This window comes from Phragmites australis, chromosome 13 (assembly GCF_958298935.1).
Source record: "Phragmites australis chromosome 13, lpPhrAust1.1, whole genome shotgun sequence".
In the NCBI taxonomy this organism is placed as follows: Eukaryota; Viridiplantae; Streptophyta; class Magnoliopsida; order Poales; family Poaceae; genus Phragmites; species Phragmites australis.
Genome location: NC_084933.1, coordinates 29,580,283 through 29,595,951, shown reverse-complemented (window position 1 = coordinate 29,595,951; position 15,669 = coordinate 29,580,283). Strand labels below are relative to the sequence as shown.

Below are 15,669 nucleotides of genomic sequence, written 5' to 3'. Positions count from 1 at the left end.
TATTCAACGTGACACCGTTCGATAGGAAATATTTCAAATCAAGCCTGCGTTTTAGACTATTTAGAGTCTCGTCGTCCAGCATTATCACGCCGGAAACGCGCTCGCTCTGTGGCTGCAAACCGCGCAGGATAGGTCACGAAAGACCACGACGCAATGTGTGTTTCCATAGTTATCGACGCGACATATATATGGAAAGTCGGATCGAGTCTCGATCTATTATTTTTTGCCGCCATTAGATTGGCGCTAAGCATGCTAGCTCATGCGGTTTGACCAATGACAAAGCAGGAGATAAGGCTAAATCCGAGATGACATTCTCAATCTCACGAGTATTTTGTAGCAACACAGGATTGGCTTCAGACTGGCGATTTAGCTATGAGATGGCCGGATATATATGCATACAGGATTGGCTTCAGACTTGCCACGCCACGCCACGCCACTACTGTGCCACCAGATCTCCGCCCTAATCCACGCGCTGCTTCTAGCAGTAGCACTCGTGTTTTGCAGCTTCAGTGGAGGAAAAGACTCGTGCGTGCTATGCGTCTGACTTTTCGATCGTGACTTCTTCCATGCACGCGACTTTCAGTAGCTTCTACCTGGCCAGGCTCGACCGCATCAAAGAATTGCACGCGTGCGAGCTCAAGCAACGCTGGTGTTCTGTTCAGGTTCGCCTCCCTTTTTGGTGCGCGATCTGATCGTGCCTATGACATCACAGATGATGATCGTAGGCTCGATTTGGAGTACAGCTCAAGGCCTCGACCACCGGCCGCCAGCCTACTCCTGAATCGTGATCCCTGCTCTCTAGAACGCTGACACGTCAATCCAGCTTTACGAGATGTGAATGAAGCATCGTCACGGTAAAGAAAGAGAGCCGGAGCTAACATCCGGATTGAGTTTTGAACTTAGCACGAGTATTCTAAGAGAAATATTAAATGTATATAATGGTGTGTCTAATAGTCAAACCATAAGGTCGTACTATATGATGTTATGTCAGCAAATAACTCACTTGGTTAGAGACCATGTGTGCATACTTGAGTTTGAGTTCAAACTCGGTACGAGTGCTCGTATTTTCTTAGCATGAATGTGATGTGATGTAGATAGATATAAATGTGACTTGTACTCCTATAAAAGAAAGCGAGCTAGAACTCGAACTCAATTCATACTAGATTACTGCATAGATTACACTAACACCTTTCGCAAAAAAGAAATAACTAACACCTCTGGCCCAGTATAAAATGCACCCCCTCCCCTAAAAAAAAAAGCTTTACTAATGGAGCCCAAATCCTATTGGAAGTAACGAAAGCCCATGTTCCGGAGCTTAGTATGGGCCTTATCTGGGCTGAGACCTCGCCAATTCAGCCAGAAGACCAAATCTGGCCCATCTAGTCCACGCGACTCACTTGGTCCGCTAACTCCTTGGCTACCCGAGCGGAGTAGCAGCGAGGAAGAAGGGTTTCTTTTTGGCGGCCGTTTTTCCCGTGCCCGACCGCCGCCGCCGCCCACGCGAACGCGCGACCGCCGACCGTAGCAGCTCTTCCCCACACCAGCCACTGTTTTTTTGCTCTCCGTGCAGTCGTCTGATGGCCAAGCGGCTCGCTGGCGCCGAGAAAGAGGTAAAAGCATATAGCATCAGGAGGCGACACCCAGCAGGTTTCTTATCCTGCCTGCGGTTTGATTTTGATTTGCTTCCCTCGCCGTGCCAGGTGCTCGTTGAGATCGTGAGGTTCACTCAGAGGAACGGATTGAAAGGCTCCGATGGGGGATGGAAGGATTTCTTGGCTCGGAACGATAAGAAGTTTGGCGCCTCAGTCAGCGACCCCAGGAAGCGATCCAGGGACGTGCTGCTCGCCTTCCTTCTAACCTTCGCCAAAGATTTTCAAAAGGCAATATTTTGATTCAGTTAAATACGCGTCAGTTATGTTTGATTTCATCGTCAGCTAGTTTTTAAGCTTCTCCGTCCTGGAATTGATAATTTGAAGCTCTCGTCTTTTGGCTCCAGTACTTCAGCAAATTGGTGAAGCGTCAGAAGGAAAGAGGTGCTATTCAGCAGCATATGAAGGATTTTCCTGACGAGGTTTCTCCCGAGCAGGTAATGTGTATACTAGATCATGATTCTTGGATTTTCTGGGTTAGATTATGTAGAACTGACGCCGTGGGTGTCAAACATCATCTGGTCAACAGTTGTATTTATGTACTTGCAAAATGCAGAAACTTGTTCAACTGACGGCAGAGCATCCAGAGTACAGGAAAAGCTATATCTTACCATCTTACGAAGAGGTACGAGCTTTACTGTGCTTCTATTAATCCACAAATCATGATTCCGCCCTTTGTGCATTTTGCACTTTTCCTGGTGATCTTGAATCGTTCAGTCAGAATAATGCTCATGATTGTTAATGCTTTGGCTAAATTAGCTTTGTTTCCATATTGCTTGTCGGATAGTAGAGAAAGTTTAAAGCTCCTCCATAACCAGAGATTACTGGTATTTGCAGGGATGGAAAGTATTGCGGGTAGGAGAAGTCTCTAATATAATGAGCTCGAGAGCTATGTTGGGAATTGACTGTGAGATGGTCCTTTGCAATGATGGCACGGAGGCTGTGGTCCGAGTATGTGTTGTAGACAACAATCTGGAGGTAGTAGATTATTTTGCTAAATAAAGTATGTTAAGATTCACTGGTTTATCTGGTGCATTGATGCTGCTATTTCACAAATAACAACACAGTATTTCAATAAAGACTTATCACAGTTCTGTAATGTTAGCTGAATATCATAAAATTTCTCCCATAACTTGAAGGTTTTGGACAAGTCTCACTAGATTCTCTCTCTCTCTCTCTCTCTCTCTCTCCCAGGTGAAGTTGGACACACTTGTAAATCCATTTAAAGCTATTGCTGACTATAGGACACACATCACTGGTGTATCTAAGAAGGATTTAGAAGGAGCCACATCATCATTAGTTGATGTTCAGGTATGCTGTCTTTAAGTTCTTAAGCATTTTCTTTGATATCTTCTCATGGAAGTTATATTTTTATATTCATTGTCTAGAAATCATTGAAGAGATTCTTGTCCAAAGGAAAGATTTTGATTGGCCATAGCTTACATAGAGATTTATGTGGTAAGGTGTGATTTATTTCATGTCTATGTTTGATGTAGCTATTCAATGCTTCCATTGTATTTATTCGGACCAGTTTCTTTTTTGTTCTTCAGTAGTGTTTAACTCAATTTCTATCATTCTTTCTTTTGCAGCTCTAAAGATCGATTACTCTCAAGTTATTGATACAGCATACATCTTTAAGTATGCGAATTTACCTGCAACCACATCAGCTTCCTTAAACAGCTTGTGCAAGGTATAATAAAGTCACTGCATAGCATCTATTTTTGTATATACATTTTCCAAAGAACAGCTTTTTTACAAATGGTGCCACATAAAACATGATGCATAAAAGGGCCTGCTATCCCTCCTTACCTATTTTTTCCCTGAACTTTTTAGAGATTAATGATTAATATAACTATGCAGGGTTTTTTTTTTCATGGTTAATTTCTGTTTTAAGGGCTTTCAAGTGCTTCCCTTATATTTACAAAGATATTCCATGGTATGGAACTATGAATGACGCCTTGATTTGTTGATTTTATGTGCTCCTAGTCTGTTTTGGGGTATTCTATTCGAGAAGAAGGAGAACCACATAATTGCTTAAAGGATGCAAAAGCTGCGATGGATCTAGTTCTCGCAAAGCTTAAGCATGGATTTAATGATCCCATTGAAGTTGCTGCGAGTAGTGTAAGAGCCAAAAGAAGAAGAAATTCTTAAATTTCATCATTAATATTGATGATGTCACCTGACTTCTTTGTGGTAATTTCTCAGGTGCCTGAATCTGATGTGTTGAAGTTGTTTGCTCATAGAATTCCAGTGTACCTGCCTTGCCAAGAGCTGCGCAAAATTTTCCCTGGGAACCCCAGTATTGATGACAAGGTTTTCACAAAGTGTTGTTATTGGTTCACCAAACATGTACTTGTATGCATTATTTAATAACACCTTTTATTTCCCTTCTCAACAGATTGATACGAGAATTCGAGGTGAATTTTATTCTACATGTATTTTATTCAATGGCGTAGATGAGGTAGAGAAGGCATTTGAAGAACTGGATGGCCAAGAGACTAAGGTACATGCGAGAACTTGACACTTGATCATTTGCGATTAAAATCGGAATAGACAAGGGAAAACGTCATTGATTGTTGGGCTTTACTTGTCATCTCATTGGTCTTATATCATCAAGAGACTATTAACCCTCTGTCTTATATACTTCGTTGAAAACTCGCAGGACTCCGGTGGGAGACTTCAAAAACATGTACTGCTGAAGCGCGACAATGGAGATGTTGTGAGCTTCTATGTTCGAAAGATGGTATATGGTTCCCAGCTCAACCAGTTTGAATTTTCAAAGAAGAGACCACATCCCACTGAGGATGCGGATCCAAAGAAAGAACATGTTGACGGGGATCAGCAAAAAAAGAAAAGAAATAGTAAGAAGCATGTGAACAAGGCAAACATATCGGTGCTTGAATGAAGAACTTCGTGAGCAGCGCTGAGATCTTCTGGTTACAAATGGATGCTGAGAGATCGTCGATGACTGAACTGCTTGGTGAAACCAATTTTGGAGGTGGTTAGAGTCATGGTCCTCATATACGACGACAGCGAGTGTCGGTTAATCTGATCTCACCATCCTTAGTTTGTGCTAGAATGCTAATCATCAGCTGTACTGGTTTCTTAGGCCTCATTTTGTTCTAAAATTACACTGACGGAGTTGAGCATATTGGTTCGGTGGGTAGGATATTGTTAGCGAATTTTGTTTGAGCGGATTGTCTGCTCTCTGATGGTGTCTCACGTTTCAGTTTCAGTTCCGTGAGGTGAAAATGGTGAGGATTATGCTCCATCAAAAATTTCCTCGAATTTGTAAGGAGACGGTTGCTCTTGATATGGAAGAGCATCGTGCTTCCTTCGGCACAGGGCTCTGGTGCGGTAAAAGACTAGGATCCACCGTCGCGTCACTCTGTTGGCGGCACCAACGCCAACGAGTTAGACGGCCACCGTGTACGAGCAAAGCCCTCCTGTCTCACGCGCGCTCTCGCCAGGCGCCGCTGCTCTTTCCAGCATTCGTCCGTTCCTTCCGCCGTCTCACCCATGGACGCTCCGCTGTCGTGTCTCTTTCAAGCCATTATGCTGCTGTCAGTTACATACATGTATCGTAACGATATCCTATCCATCTTACAATTCATTGCATGTACTCAGCAAGGGGAAGAATTCAACTCATGTAAAGCTATGTACTGCTCCTGTGTGTCGTCACTTTGTCAGAAGTTCAGGCTTCAGCTAACTATCGGCTATTTAGAAGCAGAAGCAAGCCAAACCAAAGCTGGACCTACTGGTTAAACTCAATTAAACCGCTTGGTTTCAGCAATTCGGCGATACCTTGGACCTCTACTGTTTGAGTGTAAGGTATGGTTTTGCAGACTTTACTTCAGCGTCCACATGTATACTTGATGAATGATACTTCAGACAAGGATGATATGCTCACTTGCTTGAGGCAAGTGATGCTGAACAGAACATCCAATAAGCAATCTAGAGCTTAAGACTTCGACAATGTGGCATCCAACTTGTCTGCGATCATTGCAGTCCATGCCTGCAAGGAAGATCAAATGCATTATGGGGTGACTCACTAATGGCAAACTACAGTTAGCAAGGAGAAATAAAGCAGCACATTCACGTTTCATTTAATTAAACAACACTCCAGTATTTAAAGAGCCTACCAGCATTTCAGAATACACCACTGTAAACAGGCCTGCAGAAGTATGTACTTGGCAGGGATGGCAAACTGCTAAGATTTGTTTATGGCCAGTGTTAAACATGTTCTGAGGGTGACACAATAGCACCAGAACTATTTTTACCTTTAAGCTAATCAAACTCCAATATTGCATCCATGGTGCTTTTTAAGCTTCTAAATCCAAATTGCTAGTTGTCTCAACAAAATTGTGTGAGGCACCACAGCTAAATCACAAAACTTGCACTTTTTAAGCACGGATTAGAGTACCTTACACAGAAATCCTAAAAGCTGATTACATTCAAAGAAAATGACAAACCTGATCAATATTAGTGAACCCTTTTATAGTGTCGCCACCAATAATTGCAATTCCTTTATCACCAATTGGTTGTAATATTAGTGCCTATAGAATATAAATATGTTAAAAAAGTTTTGGTCCAGAACTTTCAGATAATCACTTCATCTTTTTTTAGGAAGGTAATAACTTCATCTGAATTTTGGTTCAAGCTTCAATGGACATGAAAATAAGGTTTTTTCTACATTCCAATTCCCACATAAAAGATTGTGCCTTCAGTTTTTCTTTTTCTAAGGATAATAAAAATTAGCTATTGTGGCATAGAACAAGTATCAATTTTAAGAACATATGCTTCTATGTGATAATAACTTCTCTAATAAAGTGAATCAGCACATGTGTGTACGTGTTGACGCGGCAAAAACATTTCGGACTCGCGAGTCCAGGTAACATTGACTGAAAGATGTATGGAATTATTCATAGTCCAGACTTAAACGGCACTTGAATATTATTAGCACATGGATAATAATCTGATAGTGGCGCATCATATACGATTTTCAGAGTTACCCAAAAGCATTGTTCTCGCTAAAAGGAATATGAAATTATTCAGACTCCAAACTTAACTAGCAGTTATAATTAGCACATGGGCAATCAACTAGCAGTGGTGCATCAGGCGAAATTTTCAGTCCTGATCCATGATATCTCTAAACTATCGTATCTTCTTTTGTATCATATAAATAAGAAGGAATCCTGTGTCTCAGTGGAACAGTTACCAAAGTAGTTCTTGAAGAGCAGAAATGACACACCCGGACCTACTCGTTTACATTCAACCCCTCGAGGAACCACCTAGCATCATCAAATTTAAAAGTGAGAAGTTGCTAAACGAAATTAGTACATTTGGATTACGAACATAAGTAGCATATGGTTCAAAATCTTAATTGTTACCAGAGAAATGGATTTCAGCCTGATGGACAACCAAACGAGGCCGGCGAGAATGTCAGTTACGGAGAGAGCAAGAGTTAATATGTCAGCCCTCGACTGCGAACTGTTTAGAGAGGAAAGAAATGACTAGTTCACCCAAATCTCGTAATTCCGGGTGTTTGCAAGCGCGAGGACAGGAAGAAAACGAACGACCTGGACGCCCTTCAAGTGCAGAAAGACAAGACCTGGAGGCGTCGGCGACGGCGGCAATGCCAGAGAAGGCACGGTTGAGGAGGACAGCGACGAGGGCGGAGCCGCCGATGAGTATGGGCAGTCCGCGGACGAGCGTGTCGTTGCTCTGGACCCAGCCCTCCACCCACTCCTGCCGCGGCCGCAGCGCCCTGCTGTATCCGGCGCCCACCACCCTTGAAGGCGGCTGTGGCAGCGAGAACGCGCCGAAAGGAAGCCGATAGAAGCCACGGGGAGCGGAGACCGGCCGTGGGGCGGGGATAGGCTTCCGCTCAGCTCCATGCCGTCCGCTCAGCTCAGCGCCGCAGAGGAGCCAGCGCTAGGCAGCCGCGCGGGTCGAGACCTCCCGGTGGTCGGAGATGAGCCGGACGACCTTAGAACACTCCATTCTACCGGATAGTGCACTCCCATTTGTCATCCGCCAAAATGCCGCAGGCTCCGCATGTCAGTCCCTAAGTATGAACAGTAACCGTTAGAACAGTACCAAATTTTAAAAATAGTCCTGAGAGCTAAAAATCTTATGTAATTCAAACTAAAAATTAAAAAAATGGATTTTTGTACGTACTCTATAATTCAGAAGCAACCCATTTTAATTGAATTCATTAAAATTTCTGTGTAGAATTCAAACTAAAATTCCTTAAAAGGTGCTACTTTTATAACTTCTAGCAATTTTTAAGATCTCATAAAAATTCTCAAAAAATCTGAGAAAATTCACTAATATTTCTCTAATGTGATGTACTAATTTTTAAAATTATCTTCCACAATAGATTATAAGTGAAAAAGTGAGTTCATTTGTAATATGCATTATCACATTATAATAAATAGACATTATAAAGGAATTTACTTTTTCACTTATAATCTAGGGTATAGGATAATTTTAGAAATTAGTACATCACATTAGAGGAATATTGATGAATTTTCTTAGATTTTTTGGATTTTTTTAGATCTTAAAAATTGCTAGAAGTTAAAAAATAGTATTTTGGGAGAATTTTAGTTTGAATTCTATCAAAGATTTTTAGATGAATACAGTTAAAATAGGTTGCTTATGAATTATAGAGCACATACAAAAAATCAACATATTTTTTATATTTTTAGTTTGAATTACACAAGATTTTTAGCTCTCATTATTGTTTTTTCAACTCTCGGTATTATTCTAGTGATTACTGTTCATACTTAGTCACTGACATGCAGGCTCGGTGACATTGGCTATGTCTTCCGGTAGGACAGCAAATAGGAGTACGCCATCCAAGAGCAGTGGCAAATAGTCAATTGCCCCAATTTTTAAAAAATGAAACCGATTTCCATCATCTAGTCCCACGCGCTCGGAAGCAGCCACCCAACCGACACCACCGCGCGCAGACCTCTTTCAGCCATGGAGACGGCACCCGCACCAACCCCCGCGCCGCACGTCCTCGTCGTCCCGTTCCCCGCGCAGGGCCACGTGCTGCCGCTGCTCGACCTCGCCGCCCCTCTCGCCGCTCGCGGTCTCCGCCTCACCGTCGTCACCACGCCCGCCAACCTCCCGCTCCTTTCCCCCCTCCTCGACGCGCACCCCGCCGCCGTCCGCGCCCTCACCCTCCCGTTCCCCTACCACCCGTCCCTTCCCCAGGGCCTCGAGAGCACCAAGGGCTGCGGCCCCGGATACTTCCCCGTCTTCATCCACGCGTTCGCCGCGCTCCGTGGACCGATCCTCGCGTGGGCCAGGTCCCAGTCTGACCCCGTCGTTGCCGTCATCGCCGACTTCTTCTGCGGATGGGCGCAGCCACTCGCCGCCGATCTCGGCGTAGCGGGAATCGTGTTTTCGCCGTCCGGCATCGTCGGCACCGCCGTCCCTCATTCGCTCTTCCGACGCCTGGTCAGGCGACCCGCGGAGAGCGACGACGAGTTTAGCGTCGTCACGTTCCCGGCAATTCCAGGCATGCCGGCTTACCAGTGGAGAGAGCTATCCATGACGTACAGGAACTACATGGAAGGCGGCCTGGAAGAGCAGGTCCGCGAGTCGGTGAGGCAAAACTTCCTCTGGAACCTGGAGAGCTGGGGGTTCGTGTCCAACACGGTCCGGGCGCTCGAGGGGAGGTACCTGGACACGCCGCTCGAGGACCTGGGGTTCAGGCGCGTCTGGGCGGTCGGCCCTGTGGCACCGGAGACGGACGCCGCCGGTGCGCGCGGCGGGGAGGCGGCTGTCGCGGCCGCCAATCTCAGCGCGTGGCTGGACGCCTTCGCGGAAGGCTCGGTCGTGTACGTGTGCTTCGGGAGCCAGGCGGTGCTGACCCCGGCCGTGGCGGCGGCACTGGCCGAGGCACTGGAGCGGAGCGCCGTGCCGTTCGTGTGGGTCGTGGGCACTGGGAGCGGCGGCGTGATCCCTGAAGGGTTCGAGGAGCGCGCGGCGGCCGCGAGGCGCGGGATGGTGGTGCGCGGGTGGGCGCCGCAGGTGGCGGCGCTGCGGCACGCCGCGATGGGGTGGTTCATGACGCACTGCGGGTGGAACTCGGTGCTGGAGGCGGCCACCGCGGGGGTGCCAATGCTGGCGTGGCCGATGACGGCCGACCAGTTCGTGAACGCGCGACTGCTCGTCGACGAGGCGCGTGTCGCGGTGCGCGCGTGCGCGGGTGGCGTCGGCGTCGCCCCGGACGCGGGCGAGCTCGCCGCCGTGTTGGCCGACGCGGTCGGGGAGAAGGGCCGCGGCGTGAGGGCGTGCGCCAAGGAGCTCGCGGCCGAGGCGGCGCGCGCGGTGAAGGAAGGCGGGAGCTCGTACGCTGATTTGGAGGGGTTGGTGCAAGAGATTCGGAGGCTTCGTTGAATTCAGGCGGCTCGTCTCGATTGAACTATGCTCGTGTAACAATTAAACCTGAAGATGTGAAAACAATTAAGGAGAAAGATGGCCAACTTCTCGGCGTTCATGAACAGGTCCCAGTGATATGGCCTTCGGTGACGCACAGTGGCTTTGAGGCCCTCGTGTGAACGAATACAATCAGAGAGGGGAACACTAGGCGCATAGTGGAGTCATCGGACGACTCCGGTTGGGGGAACGAGAGGAGACTGTTGGATTTCACCAGGATCCGCACATGCACACGACAAATTAGAGAAGAACATGCGCATAACGCAATGAAGAAAATTAAGCACAAGCACAAACGCATGTTCTTTCTCTCTTTTTCTCACTCTTTTTCTTGATTCACGTTACAATATCTCCTATTACATGCCTTTTCTTTTATGGGCTCATGCACCTAGCCCTAACTTGGATATCGCAACCGACCGTAAGACTATGTATATGTCCTGAACAAAACAAATATATTTCCTAAACAACTTGCAGGCTATGGAGGCAAGCCCTTCGTGTGTGACTCGGTACAACCAGCAACTCCAACTCGTATATGTCCTAAATCTCATCTACTACCAAACAAAACAAATATATTTCCTAAACAACTAGCAAGCTATGGAGGCAAGCCCTTCATGTGTGACTCGGTGCATGCATACATGCATGTCACGTATATGACCAAACAACTTACCTAAAACAAGATGCACTCCGTATGCACTACGAAAGCTCAACTTGCCTAAAATAAGATTAACTTCCAACACTCCTCCTTAATCTAGTTTTTTTCACACATTCTAATCTTCTGAATTACCTTGCACTTGTCGATGCAGCCAGGCTCATCTATGACTTGCCGAACATACACTTGATTCAGGATGGTGAGCACTTCTCTATCATCCCACATGTACTTGCACTCAATTCAGGATTGCTAACACATCTCTTCCACCCTGCACACACTTGATTTAGGACAACGAACACTACTTCATCATCCCAGACATACTTGCACTCAATACACACTTTAACATGAGATCACAACAGAGTTGTCTAATACGTAAGTAGTCCTTGCTCATCATCTTTTCCTTCCTTCTCGTTGTCAAGACACTCATCAGCAAAATGCCCATACTTTTGACAATTATAGCACCATATCTTTGACTTGTCAAAATTCTTCTTGCAACCACCGACCTTCTCCTCCCTTGCTTTCCAGTTGGCCTTCGTTAGCAGGAGATGTTCACCTTCACCAACACCATAACCACGCAGTTGCTCCTCATGTGCTTTTAGTCGGCCAATTAGTTCCTCCACAGTCATGGTCTCCAAGTCACCAAATTGCTCAGTGGTAGAAGTAATATGGAGAAACTTTGAAGACAGGTCCTAGAGAATTTTTTTGACAACATAGCTATCCTCCAACTTGTCATCGAGTCTGTGTAATTTGGCGATGGTGGCCGTTGCACATGTGGCAAGATCATCAATTGAGTCCCCTTCTTTCATGCGCATCATGTCGAGCTCGTTCTTGAGAGTTTGAATCCTCGCCTCAATTACATGTTCAACACCCATGTACATGGTCTTGAGCGTGTTCCTAGCCTTTTTTGGTTGTATCCTTCTCAGAAATCAGCAAGAGAGTTTTCTCATCGATGCCTTGATAGATGGCCGCAAGTGCCATCTGACCCTTGCTCATGTCGATCGTATCCTTGTCCCCATCCTTGTCGACTGCTTCCCACAGCTCTTGCGCCTTCAAAAAAACCTTTACCTATCACCCACACCACATAGTTGGTCTTCATGAGTATAGGGTATTGCAGTGATATGAAGCTCGATTTTGTCTCTACGGTCTTTGCCATGGTTCTGATACCACGTATTTGATTTCACAGGATCCACACGCGCACACGAAGAATCGGAGAGGAACGCATGCAGAACATAATAAAAAAAAATTAGGCACAGGAACAAGCACCTGTTCTATCTCTTTTTTCTCTACTCACCTTACAAAATCTTCTATTACATGCCTTTTCTTTTATGGACTCATGCACTTAGCCCTAACTTGGATGCCACGATTGATCGCCGAACTCTGCATATATCACTCATATACATCCTAAATCTGATATACTACCAAACAAAACAAATATACCACTCGTATACATGCATGATTCAAGTACATGTCTCCCTATGCACTACGATGTCTCAACTTACCTAAAACAAGATTTAACTTCCAACAGGGAGCACGCATCGAACGGTCGAAATGCAGTGGTGCTCAGACGGTAACACATGGGACATGACTAATCCGCGCGCGCCAAGAGCGTTTCGTGCAACTCTTCCAACACACAAAACGACAAAACATGGAGCTGCCACTCGGGATGGGCGGTCGTGTGGGGAGTAAACCGCTGGCATGCGAGGCCCACATCCGCGTGCAAAGAGCTCGAGCTGGCACTACGTGTGTTTGTTGGGCAAGACTCCTTTGGAAAGCTTCTAAGAAAAAGTTCAACTCAAAATTTGATAACAAAATTTGTCCACAAAACTTATAATAATAACTTGTTTATAAAACTTATCCACAAAATTTGTCTATAAACTTATACACAAAACTTATCCACAGAATCTGTAACAAAAATTTTATTCACAAAACTTGTGATAAAAACTTATCCTCAAAACTTATATTGTAAACTTAGGACACATGGATCTCGCTGATGGGTCATCACACGCGCTCCTTCGGCCTCATCTGGGCTGGCTCACACGAGCACGAGCGAGCGCGCTAGCAGACAAGTGGGCGCGAGGCAGGCCGTGAAAAAAAAACACATGTGTGCGGACTTGGCCGACCAGCCCGAGACCGACCGAGGTGAGAGGCAGGCCGCTCGGACAAGCGTCGTCTGCGACTTAGCAGCCAGCGGGCATGCTCGAAATAGTTTTTGCGCAACACATGGTGGTCGCTGGTCGGCAAATGAAATAACGACCAGCATGGACGGTAGATGAAATACCGACCACCCCGGGGTTCTCTCATGACCGCTGGATAAGACTTGTGCGGCCGAGATTGGCGTGGGTGATTACAAACGGGTACCCTTTTCTTCTTGCTTCTTCCCGTCTTCCACTCGACAATTCGCTGAGCTCCGGCGATCCACAGCAATGCCGAATGGGAGGCGAATGCAAGGGCTTATTAGTGGGATCCATTCTTGCGAGCCAATCGGCCCATGAAGGCGGCAGCCGGTAGCGACAAGCATCTCCTCCGACGGCGGAGCAGAGCTTCAGGAGCAGCGTGGGACGGCACAAGAGCGTGAAGGGTAGTGGAGTGAATTTTTGTTGTACAAACGACAAACATGAGTGTCGGTGTAAGGTATATGGGGGTCCCTTACCAGGACGGACGTCAATGACCGGTTTTTGCGGGACCAGTTCTTTTTCTCTAAACAAGGTCCACCGCGTGACCACTCGACATCGCACGACTAGACACTGCCGACCCCCGCTGGATTTTCCGCTACCAGTCCCTACTAGTCGCGAGGCAGGTACCCGTCTAAACCAAACCACTCTCATTTAATGCTAATGCCCATGCAGCTTTCCTTTCCCAGGCGCACCCCACCGGCCCCAGGGCGACTGGGGCGGACGTAGAGCTTCCGTGTTCCCTCCCGTGGCATTAATTATTACAGGATGGGTTCACGAACGTCACCAAGGACGTGGCAGGCGCGCGTGGGCAACCGGTGATGGGACGGAGCAGGCTGGGCGACCCGGACTGATAAGTACAGAAGGAGCTGACGGATGGGATAGGCCTCGCAGTGCTCCATAGCTGGCGCGGCGCGTGCGTGCTCCGTAATGATAGCCTATTGTTAACCATTTAGATAGGGATGGATCAGTTGGATGGGCCCACTTGTAAGGATCCTTCCCCCTAGGCTATAAAGGGAGGAGAGTAGAGAAAAAATGGAGAACACACACAAAAAAAGAATACACAGAATGTAGGGCTATATTCCTAAGGAGGGTCTGAACCTGGATAATTCTCGGTGTTCTTGAGTTGCACATACACAAACAAATTCAGTAGGCACTCCCTGAACAAAGATCACGCACCCAACGTTCGATACACCCCGGAATTATTGTCAGGGATTTTCCCCCCGACAATGAGAAACGAAGCTTTGGTTGGTGTGTTATTCCGATGGTGATGGTGCGGTTGTCCATCATGTTCAAGCTAGCTGGGGCTTGGGGGTTCTCTGGGGTGCTGTTCCTTTCGTCGACTGTCCTTGTCGGCGGCCGACGTGCTGAACACAATCGAGGTGCGCATGATGAGCATCGTCGTCGTCATCCGATTCCTCAAGCCCACGAGCGGGTTCAAGATCTTGGCCCAGGGCATGCGCCACGGGCTCGCGGCGTGGGGTTTCTGGTGGTGCATGATCCGGTATTGCCGACGGATGGAAATTATGGCAGACATATGGCTCTCAAAGAGTGTAAAGTTGCCAGTTCGGGCCTTAGAAATCTGGCTCCTCCGCACTGTCTTTGCTCGTCCCGCTCTGCCCCACACCCGTCTCCTCCGTCAAATTGGTCTGTCATCGGCCAACCTCCCTCTAATCTCGGCAGCAGATAAATCCTCGCCGAAAAGCCACCACCCCCAACCCTGGAACCCTAACCACGGTGATCCTCATGTGTGCACACGTATTCATAGGGTTGTCTAATCGCATCTCCTAAATTTCAGACAATTAAAAATTAGGAAGTGTGTAGAAAAAAGATATATTTTCGCTGTAACTTAGAACGGCATTCGCTACTTCCACTTACCCAGCAGGAGGACAAATAATTGGCTGTCACACTCATCATTTTACTGTATGTTTGCAAAGTTGAACAACTAGTGGCACATGCTTAACTACCAGCCTACCGCTCGTCCTACACCATACAGAACAGCAAAATTAGCTGAGGAAGCTGTTCCGATCAACGCCATATTAGAGGGAGTGGTTGAAGTGGCTTGGCTCTTAATTTCAGCTGTAGCTCGCGTAAGTAGGAAGCAAAATTTCCGCTGTAGCGTCTTCCGATCGAACAAATAGGTTACTTTGAGGTTGTTTCATCGTCTTTGTTGCCCTTTAGACAGATTCCATGGTGCTGAAACTGCAAGTGTTATACACATAGTTTTCAGTCTGATTCGCATGCGATCCAACTTGATTACTTGAAAGTTAAGGTCTTAAGAACTGTTGTCATACTGAACCAAATCAAACTGAACGCTACCTACTCAACTACTCGCTCCAGATTCCAACTGTACTTGTGAAGCTGTGAAAAAACAGGAGAAGCCGCCATCTGAGGAAGAGGAGAAGCATGCGGTGGCCGATTCCGATATGCCCACGTTTGACTCGACCTACCCGACCGGCCCATGTCTCATGCCATCTGATCATATCATGAGAAAAATTAACGAGGCAGCAACCCATGTGCCGGCTTTCTCGGGAGAGCAGGAATCTTGCATTCCCCTGCTTTAAGCGTCTGCTCGCATATCAGCATCGATCAGGACCTTCTAATGACTGGTGCAGCTGTACCCTTTTCTTGCCATTGTTTCAACCCAAAGCAAAGCAAAGAACCTTATTGAACCTGAAACTCTGAAAGCTGCACATCTGATCTTCCCTGGAACACGTTTTGCCGCTGGGCATGAGTTGTGAACCATGTG

At 46.7% G+C, this 15,669-nt stretch overlaps 2 protein-coding genes and 1 pseudogene across 2 annotated transcripts; 2 read left to right on the top strand and 1 right to left on the bottom strand.

Moving 5' to 3' along the window:
* Positions 1-1,414: 1,414 nt before the first annotated feature.
* On the top strand, positions 1,415-4,848 carry LOC133888991 (small RNA degrading nuclease 1-like). Its single transcript, XM_062329420.1, has 12 exons — positions 1,415-1,610; positions 1,701-1,880; positions 1,997-2,086; positions 2,206-2,274; positions 2,487-2,627; positions 2,844-2,960; positions 3,038-3,107; positions 3,239-3,339; positions 3,636-3,770; positions 3,855-3,962; positions 4,048-4,152; positions 4,312-4,848. The coding sequence occupies exons 1-12, from the start codon at positions 1,578-1,580 to the stop codon at positions 4,552-4,554; spliced, it is 1,392 nt and encodes a 463-aa protein (XP_062185404.1). The 5' UTR covers positions 1,415-1,577; the 3' UTR covers positions 4,555-4,848.
* A 137-nt stretch (positions 4,849-4,985) lies between these two features.
* LOC133889612 (protein COFACTOR ASSEMBLY OF COMPLEX C SUBUNIT B CCB4, chloroplastic-like) lies at positions 4,986-8,638 on the bottom strand (annotated as a pseudogene).
* Positions 8,444-10,100, top strand: LOC133888072 (flavonol 3-O-glucosyltransferase UGT89B1-like). Its single transcript, XM_062328180.1, has one exon. The coding sequence runs from the start codon at positions 8,637-8,639 to the stop codon at positions 10,062-10,064; it is 1,428 nt and encodes a 475-aa protein (XP_062184164.1). The 5' UTR covers positions 8,444-8,636; the 3' UTR covers positions 10,065-10,100.
* Positions 10,101-15,669: the final 5,569 nt, after the last annotated feature.